The following is a 17,482-nucleotide window of genomic DNA, read 5'->3' on the forward strand; positions in this document are numbered from 1 at the left end:
GTAATGAGGGTGTTAAAGTGAGTTTAAAGTATAGGTAAGGCGTTTATATGCCTGTGCACCAGTAGAACCTTTTTAGAAACTACATATTCAGCACATTTTAGGAGTAATTACAAACCTTTCAGCAAGCTTTACAAAGCTTTAATGGCGCTTTGCAGCTGCACCAAACAGTCTGTTGAGAATGTAGTTTCACCATCTTAGCCTCAATTAACCTTTAACAGCTTCATTATTTATTCATTACTGGATTAAACTAAATCCTGTCATAGTTCTCCAATGAAATAAAAAAATCAAAATATTTTCAAATATTTATACTTTTATGACAAAATAGAGCACATCGTACAGCATTAGTGGTAATTTTTAAAATATACACTATCTCACAGAGAAAAAGTTATGCGGCTCTAAGATTTTGATTATTCATATGGATATAAATATTCACATATGTTCATATTTCCCAAATTAACAGCAACCGCAGCATGCAACTCAGTCATCAAGACACACGCTCGCATGGTCCTTCTTCATAACAGTTCAACATCAACATTGCAAAAACTTTTACATCTGTGGATATAATATTTCCATGACATGGCACACGCACGCACACACAGTAGATACACACACTATACATACGTACATATTCATACAGGCTAGCCGTGTGCTCCAAATCATTATAACTCTGTCTTAGCGCTCTTGTTGAGTTCTTCTGAAGTCTTTGCCTTTAAGTCATCCTTAAGCCATTTGTTGAAAACAGCAACGGGGTCGATGTTCCAGTGTTTATGGAAAGAGATGGGCACCTGGTGAGCTAAGAAGTCTCTGGCATAGTCCTCTGGGCGTGCCTGGAAGATAAGATTAAGTACAGTAATTTATATTTAGAAGCAGTCACAGGAGTCGGTGCGCAAGTGCAGCAAAGAGCAAGAGTGATGGCATGAAAGTTTATGTTGTAAACAGAGAAACTGAAACTTGTCTTATTCAAGGTACCCTTTACACACGCTGCGTTCAAATGGAACTCGTGAACTCATGGTTATAACATGGGAAGATGACTTTTTCCTCTGATGTAAGCTATTATCGAAGTTATGAAGACAAACTCTACATGACTACAAATTATTACAATATTAATATATTGTAATAAATCTCAACATCCTACGAAAAAGAAACTTCCATGGCTTCCATTTTTATAAACGTCAGCAAACACGTCACAACTCGTGAACTCAACGCTTTAGAAAATTTTGAGTACTGACGTTGTGAATACCACATGAAGCGGCTGTTCTTATGGACTCTCCTCGTGTATACGGTAAATACGACCCCATTTGAACGCAGCAACACTCATGGTGTGCACAGACACGCCTTTAACAGGTCCATTGACATCTTACTAACTCTTCTCTGTTTGTTTTCAAATGGAGCAAATTACAAAGACGAGAGTAGGAGAAGCAAAGGTATAAATAACAAAATGAATGATAGTTGAATTTAATTTGACAGCTTTGGTTTGAGCGTCCTGTACAGTACAAACTGCTCATTACTTGTATTTGTAGCACCTGTGCTTTCCCTACAATGAAAAGTCAAAAAATGTACAGAGAAAAACACCAACTGTTATTCTTACATGGAGTTTGGTGACGCCACATGGACTTTGTTTGCATGGTTTTCACACTCATCTGCTTGAAATTACAGAATCTATGATAGGACTTAATTGCAGCATAAGTAAAGGTTTATTCTGCCAGAAAAACTGAAACACCGATGTGGGTGTCAGCCAGTTGTGTTGTTGACTACCAAAAGATGGTAGTCTAAATCTGTCTCTGGATGACGAGTCTCTAAAACATGCAAATAAATCCTACTTTCTTTGCACCGTTTATTCCTTTAAAGACATATTAAAGGCATCTTTGTGCAAAAATCTCCTCTACACATGAACACATACTGGAGCCTTAAAACAAAACAAATATATCATTCTCACTGTAGGTAAAAGAAAATGGAGACAGAGACACAATGAATGCATTGTAAGACTGTGAATACAACCTGGTGGAAGAGGGGACTGTGTGTGATGGGAAGTCCGAGAGCATGGAGGCACATTCCCAGCACCATGTCATCTGGTGCATCGTTGCTGTAGCACTTGCAGCCACTGTTAAGAAGCTGGACCACAGCCTCCCTGCTGAACACCATACTGCAGCAGCACATGAACATACATCAGATATGTAAAACATAGACACAGAGCAAAGCCGATACAGCGGCACTGTAAATGATCAGATGTTAGAAATGACAAGAAAATGTTAATTTTGTTTTTTCCAGCTATCCTTTCTGTTGAGCAGATTCAGTAAAATGGCAACAGAATAATGAACCAACATATTGAGCTGAGAAGATTTTTTTTTTCTTTTTTCTCTTTCCGTGAAGTGGTTCTGCACAACAATGATGGGATACCTTTTTGAACCAATTACACACAAAAAATGTAATCCTTAGCTGCCAGAAAAATCACTCATTGCCACTCAAAACAGTTTGTAGGGAGATATCACTTTCAGAAAACTGGCAGATGTGGTGTTGTAAAGTGTCACAGCAACTGAAGTGTCCCTAAATAGATTTTCTCACAGCTCATGCTCGATTCCAGATTTATCGGGAGGACAGACAAATGTGTGAAATCTGCATTGTAGAAATGTCATAAGTAAACTTTGACGGCTGACATGTCACTTATGCTTTTGTCCACTTTAAAGAGGTATGCTGCTGGACAATGAATTGCATTTTTTCTCACAGCAACCCAGTCATCTTATATGGGTGAAGTGTGAAGTGTTATATGGGTGAAGCATCGACTTCCTGTCTTGTCTTTTTTTTTTCAGCGATGACTGTTTCTTGACTACATTTAGTGATTTATTCCATATTTTTAGTGAGTACTCTTACTGTAAGGCACCCTGCAGACCAAATTTCCCTCAGGGGAGCAGCACACTTTTCAGCTGAATTGAAATAGTTTATCTGTAAATTTCAGATTACAGGTTTCTCATTACACACTTTATAGTTCCTCTGCTGCCTCTGTATCTTCCATCGTTATTCCCAGATGCATTAGAGGTGAGAAACTCACCCTCCGCCTCCTGTGATGTAACTATAGCCGCCTTGGCTCAAGCCATAGCCATACCTCTCCCCGAGACACACCGGTTCAGACGGGTCGTAACAGCTCAGCAAGACTTGCAGTCTGGGGAGGCTGCAAAAAGAACAGATTAAAACCAATGACACCATCATCATCATCATCATCATCATCATACACAAATGTCTGCGCCTACACACGTTCGAAACTGTTCATTTAAAGTCTGACATAGCTGCTCTCCCACAGGCACTGTTACACATCCAGAGGGTTTCGAGTGAAGGGGCAGCCTCATAAAATGTAAAACCAGCTGGAAGTGAATTTATGCAGTGCTTTTTTTAGATGCTCAACAGGTGGGTGATATCCCGAGAACAAATTTTCCCAAAGAGAATTTGTTGCAAGTGTTTCACCTTTTCATGGCTGCGACCGAATTTGTTAGAAAAATGTATGAATAAATGTCAGATGAACCTTGAGCTAAATGAAAGCATGACATTTAAACAAAAAAACCCACTGCATCCCAGTGGAAAAAAGGAGAAAGGGACCATGTTCAAAAATGCTTTCGGATCAAAAAAAATATATACCTGATAAGAGTGTCATCGTCCACAACAAGGAGCCACTTGGTGTTTGGGACAGCGCTACTTCGAAATCTTTGAAGGATGGCGAATGTTTTCCCGCAGTGGCCTGCACATAAAAAAAATTGCAATCAAGTAAGCACTACACCTTAATCAAATATTGACCAAGTGCTGTATTCTGGTTTACAAAGATAAATGACCCCGTTAGGAAGAAAAACACATTGATAAGCAGTTATTTACATGCACACACGCCTGCATACACACACCGGACAACAGCAACATAAATTACAGTCACTGATCCTCTTAAGACTAAAGGACTTGACAAGGAGGGTAGACAACAGTCACAACTTATAATTACAGAAACAGCAGTATTTAACTTAAGCTGGGACATAAGACTTTATTTTCAAGCTCTAATAATTACAACAAACAAGTTACTTATACTTTATTTCTCTTGATTGGAGCCACTAAAAATAGGTTGGACTATGTGGCCAAACTTTCACAAGGGTGCACTACTTTGTATGTGCATCTCATTTCTATTTCGGCATTAACTTGACAGTCTTCTGTAACATCAGTGTGAACAGGCAGCACATCTCCATTCTGTTCAAGGAGACCTTAAATGCACATGTGGCTGCAGGCGCACAAATCCGTTTCTTAGCCGCTGCAGAGATCAAACAAGTGACCTCATGATTAAAAGGCCGTTGCTTAAAAATGATTTACTTTAAGAGGGAGATTTGAATTGAACCACATTAAATAAAATCCTCTTTGGCTTTTTCAATTTCAAAGATGTGTCTTCTGTGAGAAGAAACAAACCCAAAGTCGACATTCTGACATCTCAAAGAAATAATAAGGTATGTTTGACAAGACGGGCCAGTGAGAACAAACTTACACTCTGGCATGTTTGACATGATGGCCAGATGGAACAAAATGTTCTGCCAACTCCTGAAAACAAAAAGTGATGTGGTAGCACACAACAAATACACTTAAACCAAAGAAATATACCCATCAGAATCCAAATATCTGCACACCATCAGGACTGAGAGCTGAGACATGGAAATCCCTGGTGGCAAGCATCACAAAGAATACTGAGGCCCTACTGTTTTATTTATAAGGCACCCAAGGTGTTTTTTCAGAGGATCTGAATATAGAATAAAAAAAGGACACCTTGAACTGCTGACAGGAATGAAATCCAAAAATTCACTTTAAGAGACTGATCTTGAGACAACTTGATAATCTCAGTTCCAGTTGAAGGATTAGTGATTTTCAGAGGTCTGGAAAGATACAGTAGTTTCTTTTCTGATGTTTCATGCAGTATTCATCATTAAAATGTCCACACAAAAGAGAAAACCACTACGTCTTCATTATATTTGAACATAATACTTTGGAAAGTTCCTCTTGGGCCTCAGAAGTGGCTTTTTATTCTTTGGGGATTTGTTCTTTGACACGTTGGAGGTACAACACACTCAAATATGAATAATATTTACTTGATAAAGTTCCTGTGCGACTTTCCAATTTCAAGGTCTTGCATCATGCTTTGCCTCACTTGCTCAGACTATCTACATTTTTAACCTATGACTGTTGAGTTTATTTGAGTTTTCAAAACACATGCAGTGTAAGGATGTATTTTCATCGGATCTCACATTTCTTTGTATCTATGGACAGACAGTAGCGTGATAAGCCAGACATCCTTCATCTTGGTCAAAGCATGTTTCAAGCCTCCAGAATAATTCTGTCTACCAACTTGATGGGTGTGTTTGCTGATGCTGTATTTCATTTTCCTTGGTTCACATGTAGATACATGATATGGTAATATGATTTAGCTCTGAGGGCACAGACAAATGATGAAAACAGATTTCTGACATATTGATGCATGATGACTTCATTAACTCTGAGGATGCTCTTGGCACCATTAGCATAAACCTTGATGCCATTGAGTAGAAAGATGTAAACAAAAGCAATAGAAATAAATCGTGTTTACCTCGATCATGTGGGTATCTGTCATTGAAAGACCGATAAATCTTGTATTTCTCATTTGACCCCAATCATGTAAAAAGCCTGTTGCTTTACACCCCTATGCAAAAGACTCCATTCATTGCATATTTCTTTTTTAAGCTTCTGTATAATATCTTTGTCTGTTGTTCGGTTTAACGCAGGTCACATATTTCCATAGACATCAAACTCAGATCACTCTACAAATCCAATCCATCACAAATACTCCAGAATGTAAATTCTATTAGGAGCTCTGTTTGACTGACATTATGCACTGACACTAGCTTCATCATCTGGCTGTTTACCAAAGCAGAAAAGATCCCCCCTGCCTTGATGATGGACTGCGGATTGCTGCCAACAATAGATTGTTGCCTCCCAAAAGTATTCAAAAAAAAAAATATATACTGGCATGCAGTGGAAAACAAAATTAAAGGGAAGGAGGCAGAAAAAAATACCAACATAATTTCCTACTTGAGAGAAGCATAGCAATGACTTTTACTTGAACAAGGCGGTAAATAAAAAGGTAAATCACACCAAATGTCAACAATTGGTTAGCTAATGTGTCAATTTATGCAAAAGCCCAGGTTTGAGAAGAGAACTTTAACTTGAAGTTGAAAGCCTGTCAGCTTAGCAGCATGTAAACTGTGAATGAGAGCACATATAATTTCTGGCTGACCCCAGGATGTGTCATATTGAGCGAAAATAAATATCATGACGAACATCATTTAAAAATGTAAAATAATTTATGCGGCTTTGCTTAGTGACAATGAGCAGATGACCACTTAACAAACCTTTAGGTACAGGTCCACTACACTAAGCAGCACTTAGAGAATGATGGCATTGCAATTAGTGACCCAGTTAATTAACTTTTAGCCAGTGTGCAAGAGCTGGAACAGTTTGTTGATTAATGGATTTTTGAAGTAAAAATAACATCTTCTCAAATATGAGCAGTTGATGCTTTTCTTGCTATTTATAACATGGAACTTAAATCTTAGATTTATCAATAACTAAACTCATTCTCACTCATATATCTCGCTCATCATTTGTTTCAATTTATTGTTACCAACCTCATCCAATTTGCTGTAATCTAACACCATTTATCTGAACAGCAATATGTAAGGTTTCTTGCCAATTAAGAGTTTATATAGACACAAAACCTTACTTTTTTTGACATGACCATATTTTAGTCTACTGAGGAAATCAAAAAGGTCCAAGACGGCTTCTGATTGTCTCTGAATTTTTTGATTGTTTTCATACGTGCGATCTTGTTGCTCTTGACTGGTGATATATGTTTCTAATATTCTGTGCCAGTTATGTGTGTAAATGCAGATGGACATTAGAAATATCTTTCAATATATTAAATAGCACAAACTGGATTAAAACCAGGCAGTCGATAAGGTAATGAGAAAAGCAGAACAGGTAAACAAAGAGCAACCATTTCCTCATTTAAACCAAGGGGCTCTATTAGTAAATTCATCAAGACTTGTAAAACTGTTCGTACACAGTATGAATTTTTCTCCACTTTAAATTAAGTCTAAGCAGTCACATTAATCAGGTCGCACTTTGTTCAATAATTTATTTGGGATTCTAATGTTTCTAAAATCAATGCAGTTTTAGCCTAAGCATTTCAAGAAGGGAGCTTTCAGTGAAACGGAGCTAAGAGCTGCACATTTGAAATGCATTTATTAGCTGCAGAGTGGCACTGTGGTGGCACAGGAGACTGCACTGTCACCTTCCTCTTAACTCTTCACACATCACACCTCCAAATGTATAGTAGTTGTGACATCTCAAGACGTTCTGCAGTTATGACTCCATTATAGTGAGATGCAACAGTGAAGTCAGGCTGACATGGTAGATGATGTAATAATATGAACTGCACACGCAGTATGTTTGAGGCTCTTGTCCAACATGCAAAAGAAAAGTAACAAGCTGCAGATCAGTTTGGGTAGGGATTATAGTGCTCATTATTTTGGATGGACTTGATGAAACAGATTTTTTTTAACCATCAGAGGCAAATGTATTTCAGCTGTGAGTGTGACCGAAAGCCAGATATGGGTTTGGCAGTTCACATTTAATGGTAAACATTTGATTTAAAGATACAAACTGAAAAAAACAATTATTCTGGTGTGAATATATATAAAGTCTGAGCGCATCAACAGTTAGTGCAGAATAATAATATGTAGCTCAGTGTCAGAAAAGCAAAGAGCAGGTCGTGGATTTGTCAGAGAGAAGTGGGTGAAACAAGTCACTATCCACAACACGGAGGTGGAGATGAGGCAAGTACAGGGGTTACATATCAACAACAAACTGGACTCATAACAAGAAAAGGTTGCCTTTTTATTCTTGAGGAGGTTCAGCTCCGCAACAGACTGGTCCACATATAACAGCAAAGTAGCCAGTGGCGGTTGCATTCTTCGCTGCCTCCATGGAAAGAGGTTGCAAATGGCGTCCTTGTTAAAGCGCTCAGCTGCCTGGAGACAAAACTAAGGGGAGGCTGGAGACTAAAACCACACATCTTTGAACAACAACTTTTCCTCATGCTACACTGGACTGAAAATGGCTACAGCCGATGCATCATCCTATTAAGGTGCAACATGAGAGGTCTTAGGTGCCATTTTGTGCCGACAGGCATCAGACGGTGGAATAATTTTCGCCCAAACAGCTCCCGCCTCGAGCAGGCAGACAGGCACTGCAGCAGACAGTTTGCACTGTCCTTACAAACCATCCTGGATTGCGCAGAGCCTTCTTCTGGTCAAGGTAACTTTGTGCTTGTTTCTGACTATTATACATTATGCAGTCTATACAGTTCCTAAGAGTTGGCTCATGACATATTGTCTGTGAATCATGCTATGTTCTGTCCTGGTTCCATCATTACACTATACAGTGATACGTTATATGTATTTGTAAACCAGGCAGGACAATACATAAAAAGGCCAAGATATCTTGTCAGAAAGTCTAGACAGCCATGACTGCAGAAATAGACCTTTCTGATGAGTTCATTCAGAAATGACGAGACAGGACACTCAAGATTTTGCCTGAAGCAAAAGCTGACATTAAACCAAACTTATAAGCAGGGAAATGTGATGAATAGCTGATTATGCCAAATGATAACCATCACTTCTGTGCGCACTAAATTGCATTTCAGCAAGGAGGTATGGTGAAGCAACAATTTAAATATTCACCCATGCATCTCTTTCGTATCTGGTTCAGACTGTTGGTGGAAACAGGCCAGCTCTGCGTCGTTTAACTCAACAACATCCTCCAGCTTCTCCTGAGGGAGGAGCTGGAGGATATTGTTAGGTTAACGCTTCTCCTGAGGGATCACAAAGCTTACAGAGCAGCTGAGGATGTATTTTCCTTGCATTGAAATCGCGGTGTGTCCCAGGGTCTCCTCACAGTCAATCATGTCTGTTACAGAGGGAACCAGAGGGAGTTACCTTTGGGCTTTGTTATTAGGTGCAGCCAGAGGTTGTTAACTGCCGAACACCTGCCGAAGTATTTTATAATTTATTTCACCTTACTTTTGTGTAAATGCAGAAATTTTTCCGTACTGTATGATACAATCCTACGTGCACATATTCGGCATCTGCATATTAGCACACATATGACAACATGTTAAACACAATGATAATGTTTGAACTGTTGCTGAGGGTTTCAAATCATGTTTCTAGACAGTTGATAAAAGGTGTTCCTCAAGGATGAATATTTGGCCCACTGATAATCATTCAGTAGATACATTTATTTTCCGACTTAACACAGTACTTTCATGTAACTTTTATGTTGGTGATACTACCTTGTATGCCATTGGTTCCTGACCTTCAAAATACAAGCTGCTTTTGAACATGTAAACATCCCTGTTTGTTATCCAACGTTCTCAGTTTCTAAGTTTCAAAACAACAAAACGTGTGCATTTCACAAGAGCGTAAATAATTAATGCTCCATACTTTAAAAGGAGATCTAACTGATACGTGACAGCATTATAGATACTTGGGAATTCGGCTAGACAGCTGATTGTCCTCCAAAATTTAACCTTACTCAAAAATTTCAATTTAAGAAGAGAGAATCCAATATACAACCTACCATATTGGAATTTATAGAATGTAAACTTATGCCCCCAAATAATCTTATATTCTTTTAAACAACAGTTAGTCAAGCAATAAGATTTGGTAAGCCACAGACTGACACAACAGTTAGTTCAAAATATCACTATGTTGTGGTTAAAGCTACTACAGCGGTGATTGCCAGCTCCTAAAACAAATATGTGGAGCAAACATTTTAGTCATTGAATACAGACAGCCGGCAGGTGGAAATCAGCAGGAGATATTGGAAAAACTTGCGATGAGTAAATGTGCAGGTTGTAGCTCTTGGTCAGAGAGAAGCTTCATAAATTCAAGATCAAACAGAAGGAACAGATATATATATATTTTTTTACCGCAAACATATTTTAAGAAAAAAAAAAAAAATTGAGAGCAGGCGATAGATTTTAAAAAGTCTTCCAGTGGCCTAATCTGTGAGGTACTGTAAACAAAGTTTCAGAGACAAAATGTTGTACTACTACGCTTTTAAGTTCCATTTCTCCTGCAAAATTAGGTTTGAATTTCATCCCCTTCACGAGGTGTTGGGTTGTGGAACTTTCAACCTTAGTTTGCCAGCTCATTTTTAATGTGCCTTTATTCAGCTGACCCTGCACCATTACCCAAGGCCAGTAACTGTATCTGTTGGCACAACTGAGGAAAAGGCATTCAGGCTGCAGAAGGAGACTTTACCTCTTTCAGTATTAGGCACTCCTAAATTAATGGTTGGTATCGAAGGATCAGCATGGTCACTGTAGTACTCTAAAAATAAGGCATCCTTTTCCCAGGTCTTCTTTATCACTGGAACTGGAGGAAAGGGGAAAAAAAAATCAATACAGTGTTCAATAAGTTTCACAACAAGCAAACCTCTTCTTGTGTGCAATATATACTTGTTCCCAGACCAAATGATGGTCTCATATTTATTGCAAGACATGGTTCTTCAGATGTTTCTCTACGCTTAGGGTAAACTATGTTATTAAAAACCAGTGAGTCATCAGCAGAGGTGCGGAAAAACAGATATAATTCAAAGAGATGAGATGAAATGCTATGTTCTCTTTAATCCTCCCACCTTGTTTCAAAACCAGATATGTGCAGATGCTATGCTTGGATAAGTTGAATCTTTGGCACTAAATATTTTATGAGTCTTGTATATTAGTATAACATTAGTTATACCAAAGTAAATCATGAAACTTTTAAATCATAACGTGTAAAATAGTCTTAAATTTCAGCAGTTATATTTTAACAATAAATCCTAGGATCTCTCTCTTCTCAAGAAAACATTTTGTATTTTTGTATAGTTCAGTAATTGCAACACAAAAAGACAATCCACTAAGGGAATAACACAAAGACAAAAAGAGCAGTCAATAACATTTTTGGGTTGTTGAGGTGGGAGGTTATGAGAGATGGGAGAAATACATGAAACCCAAACATCTGGAGGCAGCAGCTCAAGGCTGTGCTCAGCTTTCATAAATCAACAAACATGAATCTGAATGGTTTATTTAACACTAAGAGAGTGAACCAAAAACAAACCAGTGTTACCACATCGTGGTTTTATGCCTCCACCAAGCAGGTTCAGACTCATATAAAATAGTGTATGTGGTTAAGACTTTGAAGGAATCCTTTTGTTTTCACAATCCTGGAAAATAAAACTGATTAACAGAAGACAATGCTTCAAATGTCGATGTTGCAGCAAAGAAGCTACAAGTGAAACGTGGATTCTTTTCACACATCTTTGACCTGACAGCACAGGAGATGTAAACTATCCCCATGGTTTCAAAGTGGACACGCAAGATTAGCGTCACCAATTCAGTCCGACCAAAAGTGAAATACACTCACAATCATCTCTTCTGTTCTTGCATTATAGTGTTGAATACTGAGCAGTGTTTCTGCGAATTACTTCAAATTTGTCACACATTTTCACTGCCTCAGCAATGAACTGCTTAATCTTTGGTTGTCATATGGTTGGGATATGTCAGGAAAGCCTGCCACAAAGATTCACTTGGCCTGAAGGTTTAAGTGAGTACATTTTGGTAAATTAAAGGTCAGAGGTCAAGCTCAATATGAGCTCACATCCGTCTTATCCGTCAGTCCGATTCTTGTCAATGCAAAATCGAAGTAACGCCATTTATGGAATTACTTCTAATTTGGCACAAACATTGTCTTGGACTAAAAAAATGAACTAATTACAATATGGTAGTCAAACCTCTCAAAACATATTTGTATGTATATTTATAACCTCAATAATTTAAATATCTTATAGGATAAAATTCTTCTTCTTCTTCTTTTCTGTTCATTATTAAACACCAAATCTGAGGACCAGAAGGGGAGACCATATGTGACCATATTTCACATTTATGTAAGACACTAAATTGGTGGCATTACCCTGGGGTGCCCATCTAGAAAAATTGTGGTGATTGTAGATCTTCCGTGATGTAAGGATTGAAGTTGTGTGAAACATTGTTTTAAAATTTGTTTTTTTGGAGTAACATCCATGTTTTATTTTTTTTTATTTTCTGTTTTTTGAGGAGCTGGAAAAATGAGCTTTTTAGGTGTAATTTGACAGAAAAAAATAATAATCAAGAAACCAAACCACACCAGAGCAGAGACAAAGGTAAATTTTCCACAATTAGATTTTTCTCTGAAAAATAAATGTGCAAAATCTAAAGAGACCCACAAAAACTCAACTGCATATCTGCATATCTATTTCTTTTTGTGGTAGTTCAGGGCGGATGCAGTATGAAAGAGTCAGACCAAAAAATAAAAAGGTTTTGAAGGTTGTTTGAAGATTGTTCATTCTCTATAGATTAATAATAGATAATAGATTCATGTTAATTTTCACAACAGATAAAGATTAAAAAGCCTGAGAGTCATGTTGAATTAAATGTGAAGCACTTTCATGTATCTTGCTTTATTGATGTAAGCTAACCTTTGATATATAAATCTAATTTTCAGGTTCATCTTTTCTCCATTAGAAGCTGATAAGGGGAGTCGAGGAAATGGTAATTGAGGAAATAAGTGAAATTTCTTTTGAGCGACACCCTTAAAATGTTTTGTATAATTTGCCTGATCACTCTAAAATGTGTCTGCAATTTAATCTATCGACTTAATCTGCGACACTTTTATTGGGGTAAAAGAGAAGCAGATTTACTGCAGAAGGCTTAATGTCAGGCAGAGCAAGCCAAAAAGTGGCATCGTTGGATGATTCTGCATTTCCAGCATCAAAGGAGGCACAGAATGAAGAACTTCAAGCTTTTTTTTTTTTACCGTCAGCACTATTAAATACTTTCAGGCTTGACAGTGGAATAATTTAATAAAAGATGTTATCATAACGTAAAGGAAAAGCGCTCATTCAGTCACACATGTCAAAGGTAAAACAAATCCATTACGAGAAAGCAGTGAGATAAAAACTTTTAAAAGGAAATCTTTCTGAATACAAGTGTAACTCACCTCTTTCACTGTGAAACTTCCAACATGTTTTCACAGCAACAAATATATCTTCTTTGTTTACAGGCTCCCCCTTTGTTGAAAATAGAAGACATGAATCAAAAATTGCTCGCATAACAAACCACATACAATTAAAACAGAGCCTACTTTATATGCAGTCAAATGGTTTGAATTCAGTTTTCCAGCTATTTTACACAAAGAGCCTTAATGATCAGTGGGAGTTGATATCTTCAAAGTGAAATTAGAATTGGATATTTTCATAAATGGTCTGAGGTCATTTGGCCCTCTGGTTGTCTTTGCTTCTCCTTTTTAAATTGAAGAAAAAAAACTACTGTACATCTAATAACCAGGCAGTGTGTTAAAAAAAAAAAAAAAAAAAGTCTGAACTTAATGCTTTACTGGATGTACGTTTGTGGCATCTTTGGCTTTGGAACTGAAAAAACAACAGAAACGTGTGACCCGGAGAAGTATGAAAAATGAAAGGAAAGTGAATAAAACCAAAAAAATGAAACTTCACTGTGCTTTGTTACCAAATATAATCAAAAATGGAATAAGCGGAGATGTTTATTTTTTTTCCCATGTACTCAAGTCACACAAAAAGATTCACTAAATCTACAACAGACAGAGAGCATTAAAAAAATGAATGCCAAATGAAAATATATCATCAGCTGCTGAACAAACCATTACTTTTTCAATATATAAACAGACAGTTATGCACTGTAACAATCTCTTTTTTCCACTATCAAGCCTCAGCATCACACTGAAACCACAAAAAGCTGATTTAAACAATAATGTATAATTTTATCGTTTAGTCAATAAAATGCCAGAAATAAGAGAAAAATGTTCATCACAATCTCAGCGGAGCCAAAAGTCACAATTTCTTTCAAACAACCGTCCAAAACTAAATGCAAGTTTCACAGATAAGAATCTGGAAGTGACAAATGTTTGACTTTTTAGCTTGGTAAGTAACAGCCAATCCATTATTCCGGTTGTCGGCAATTTATTGTCCATATTGTATTTACAAATTGCACTAAAACCTACATGTGTTGATCATACAGAACACCAGGGCGCACTGCGATTAATCTACAGCACTGTCAAACACAGAGGCAGCATCTCACCCAAATGTTACATGTCTGGGTGTTTCAGCACAGATGATTTGTTGGCTTACGATCCCAGAAACCTCAAGAAGGCTAAAAATACATTCTTATTACGGGCCTCCGTGCTCACTTTCAGTTTCCTCCTTAGACTTCTTGCCTCACGGATGATCATAATTTCCACAATTCTCCGTTCCGGACATGTCAGGCATGCAAAAAGGAAACACACCAGAATGAGTTTTATTGCCTAAAATAAAAAGGACATGTTTTGCTGCCACGTTGATTGCAGTCCTTCGCCTCCTTGACTCTGCCTCTTGAGACTCTTGATTCTTTGTTGACACTGCAGCTAAGTGCTGCTCTGGCCTGATTTGGCAATTTGTCTCGCAACTGTTTCAAACACTGTCCGATTACAAGCGTCCTCTCCTGTTTTCTCTGAATGGAAACCTCTCCCTGAATACTTATTAAACCTGTGACCTTCATGTTTCTCCACTGGCTGTGTGAGCTGTTGTCCTGTTTTCTGTTCAAATTAATGCAGTTTTATGAGGACAGTGATTTCCGTAGAGAGGGAGCTAATAACTGCATGAATATAAATCTGACAGACTGCAACCAACATGTACCAGACTGAACACCACAAATTCACATGCAGCATGTGATTTGAATAACAAATAAAAACATCAGATTGAATTTTTTTTGCTGTCAAAACTGGGAGGGGAGGATGAAAAATCTCAATTAGGACACTTCCAGCTACAGTTCTGGCATCCCAAATTTCAGCTCACCTCAACTGTTCTTGACAAAACTACAGTCATATACACATCCAAGCAAAGCAATCCCTTCTTCCCAACGTTATTGATTATTTTATGGTGTGTGTGTGTGTGTGGTCAACATGCTGCAGGCTAAAGGATGGCTGACCCTTCTCAACAGTTCACAAAGCAAACTTCTTTCAGCTTGAGCAAACATAATGTCAACAATATGTCAGTTATCCTGTGGGGAATCTGGCTTATGATTCAACACACTGACAAGAAAATAAATTGTTGTAACAGTAAAAGAAACACACAATGCACGAGCGTGATTAAACTTGTGTAAAAATGTCTACTTGACATTGAAAGCAGTGACCTTACATACAGTGTGACCCAAACATAATGTTTTTGTCTTTACAGGCTCCATCTCAGATACAGAAACTACAGCCTTGAGAACCTTTCTTGGTCTAAATATGATGAAATGCAGAGGAATGTTTGAGTCTGTAATCCTATTTCTAAGTAGCATTAGTTGACAACAAAATAGATCAACTTCAACATATTGAGATAAAAGAATAAAGGACAGAATAAACTGTCTGATGTAACTCTGGAAATGATGCAAGAGGATGTTGCTAAGCAACGGGGGATAATTTTTTTTTTCTTGCAGGACAACAAAATTGAATTTGGCATAACAAACCCAAGACTTCTGTCCTCTTAGTTTCATGCACAGTGTTGTACTGAATGGCGTATAAAAGCAACAACATATGAGGACGTACTTTGTTGTGAAATGTTGGAGTTGCTTACACGAAGTCTTGGGCATGAGTGATGAAGGCCGAATAGCATAGAGGATCACAGGACTGCCAATATCTCAGAGTAAACTGTCCTCTGTTTTATGTTGTCATTCAATTTTGTTCCATTTCATGGGAATTGAGGACAATCAAACTGATCCTAAAACAGAGCACATACTCACACACAGTGGAGGCTCTTTGCTCACAGTGGTTGCACACTGCCCTGCCCGAGGAGAGTCCTCCGGCTCGGTGCACAGCTCAGGAACAGCAGTGAGATGTGGACCCTTCCCATTGTCCCAGATATACAAGGCAACCTGTAATAATACACAGTGATCTAGTTTATGCAGGATGCAATCTTTCAGACATTAATGATTTATTAAAAACTGAAAAGATGTGTGCTACTTTCTGGCAAATACAATAGTTTTGATCTCACAATACAATTCCACCGAGCATATTTAATATTTAACATGAACAGCAAAAGAGATAAAGAGGAGGATAGAACCTGAGAGCTGTCGAGTATTACTGTACTTATTTCTGAAGAGCAGAATAAAATCTGGGGTTTAGTCGAAGTATTCTACAGGGGGAAGATGGGGACGTTACAGTAAAGGAATATGTAATGAGGATGGCATAATTAGTGCCGTCTGAATTGTGGCAACTTACTCAAAAGAACCAGAAACGACAGAAACTGTAAACTGTGATGTTTTGCTGGCTTGCAGCCTGGAGCTAATAAATCAGCTGTGAACTACAGTGACATGGAGGATTCCTGCAATGTTTCACATGCATAGTGATCCTTAAAGCACAATAATCTGTAAAAATAAAATGTATGATTGTTTTTAAAAGGCTTCAGATTCTTTATTTCTGTATGAAACCTCTTTTTATATTTTTTTTTACATTGTATTTTAATTGAATCTCCAAGAAAGAACTCGCATCATCTCAGACTGAATCACCTTTTCCAGACAGACCCTGATAAGTCTGATGTTATGTTTCCTCAACTAAATCCCGACATGCCTCCCTCACTGAATTTCAGTGATAAAAAAATAAATAAGAGCCTCAATGCTGCACAATGACAATTCTCCAAAGTAATGAGATTTCACTTCAAGGTTAGATGGATTTCATGCCTTGGTTTTTATGTGCAAATAAGTAATAGTTGGCTGGAGTGAGAAACCAAAAATCTTCAGAAAATGGCTGAAAAACAGCAGCCACACAGAAAAGGAGAAGGTAAGTACGTATTGTCTTACCTCATGTTTAAGGTCGATAGTGAAGTCAGACTTAAGTGGCTCGTCTCTCACTTTGTTTGCAAGCCTAAAAAAAAGAAAAAAACAAAAACAGATCACAGATTTTCAAATGAAATACACAATAAATGCAGAGTAAATCAAACTTTATGAATAATGCAAGATATGAACTAAAAAGCTCAGTTTTAGAGACACAAAAATACTTACTGCACATACTCACCGAACAACTAGGGGGATGCTTAGAGCCCAAGCAGCAGCAAAGTCTGGATATTTAAAGATGGAGGGTTTCTCTGCAAAGGCGTAGTGATGAATGATGGTCGACTCCTCATCACGGAGAGGCTTACCAAGAAACCAATCCTGATAAATAAGTTGAAGAGACACATTTCAAAATGGTAAAAGTACAATTTTTTTTTGTTGACTTTTTCCACCATGAACATGCTGTGAAATTTCAAGAAACACTTGGGTTTCTGGCCCGATTTAGGAATTCTCACACTGCACTTGTCAGAAAATCTT

At 37.7% G+C, this 17,482-nt stretch overlaps 1 protein-coding gene across 2 annotated transcripts in view; it reads right to left on the bottom strand.

Moving 5' to 3' along the window:
- Window positions 1-276: 276 nt before the first annotated feature.
- Window positions 277-17,482, bottom strand: part of b3glcta (beta 3-glucosyltransferase a) — a 58,414-nt gene continuing 41,208 nt past the window's right edge. For both annotated transcript variants that reach the window (XM_069707283.1, XM_069707285.1), the window contains 9 exons: window positions 17,190-17,326; window positions 16,976-17,039; window positions 15,920-16,051; window positions 13,125-13,194; window positions 10,371-10,484; window positions 3,628-3,727; window positions 3,047-3,166; window positions 1,999-2,143; window positions 277-827 (listed from right to left, as the gene is read on the bottom strand). In XM_069707283.1, coding sequence (XP_069563384.1) covers window positions 660-827; window positions 1,999-2,143; window positions 3,047-3,166; window positions 3,628-3,727; window positions 10,371-10,484; window positions 13,125-13,194; window positions 15,920-16,051; window positions 16,976-17,039; window positions 17,190-17,326 — 1,050 coding nt within the window. In that variant the 3' untranslated portion in view covers window positions 277-659. The remainder of the gene's footprint in view (window positions 828-1,998; window positions 2,144-3,046; window positions 3,167-3,627; window positions 3,728-10,370; window positions 10,485-13,124; window positions 13,195-15,919; window positions 16,052-16,975; window positions 17,040-17,189; window positions 17,327-17,482) is intronic.

The sequence above is a fragment of the Brachyistius frenatus genome, unplaced genomic scaffold (assembly GCF_029030835.1).
Source record: "Brachyistius frenatus isolate BFR_SWC_R1_liver_20210118 unplaced genomic scaffold, ASM2903083v1 Contig_68, whole genome shotgun sequence".
NCBI classification, from domain to species: domain Eukaryota; kingdom Metazoa; phylum Chordata; class Actinopteri; family Embiotocidae; genus Brachyistius; species Brachyistius frenatus.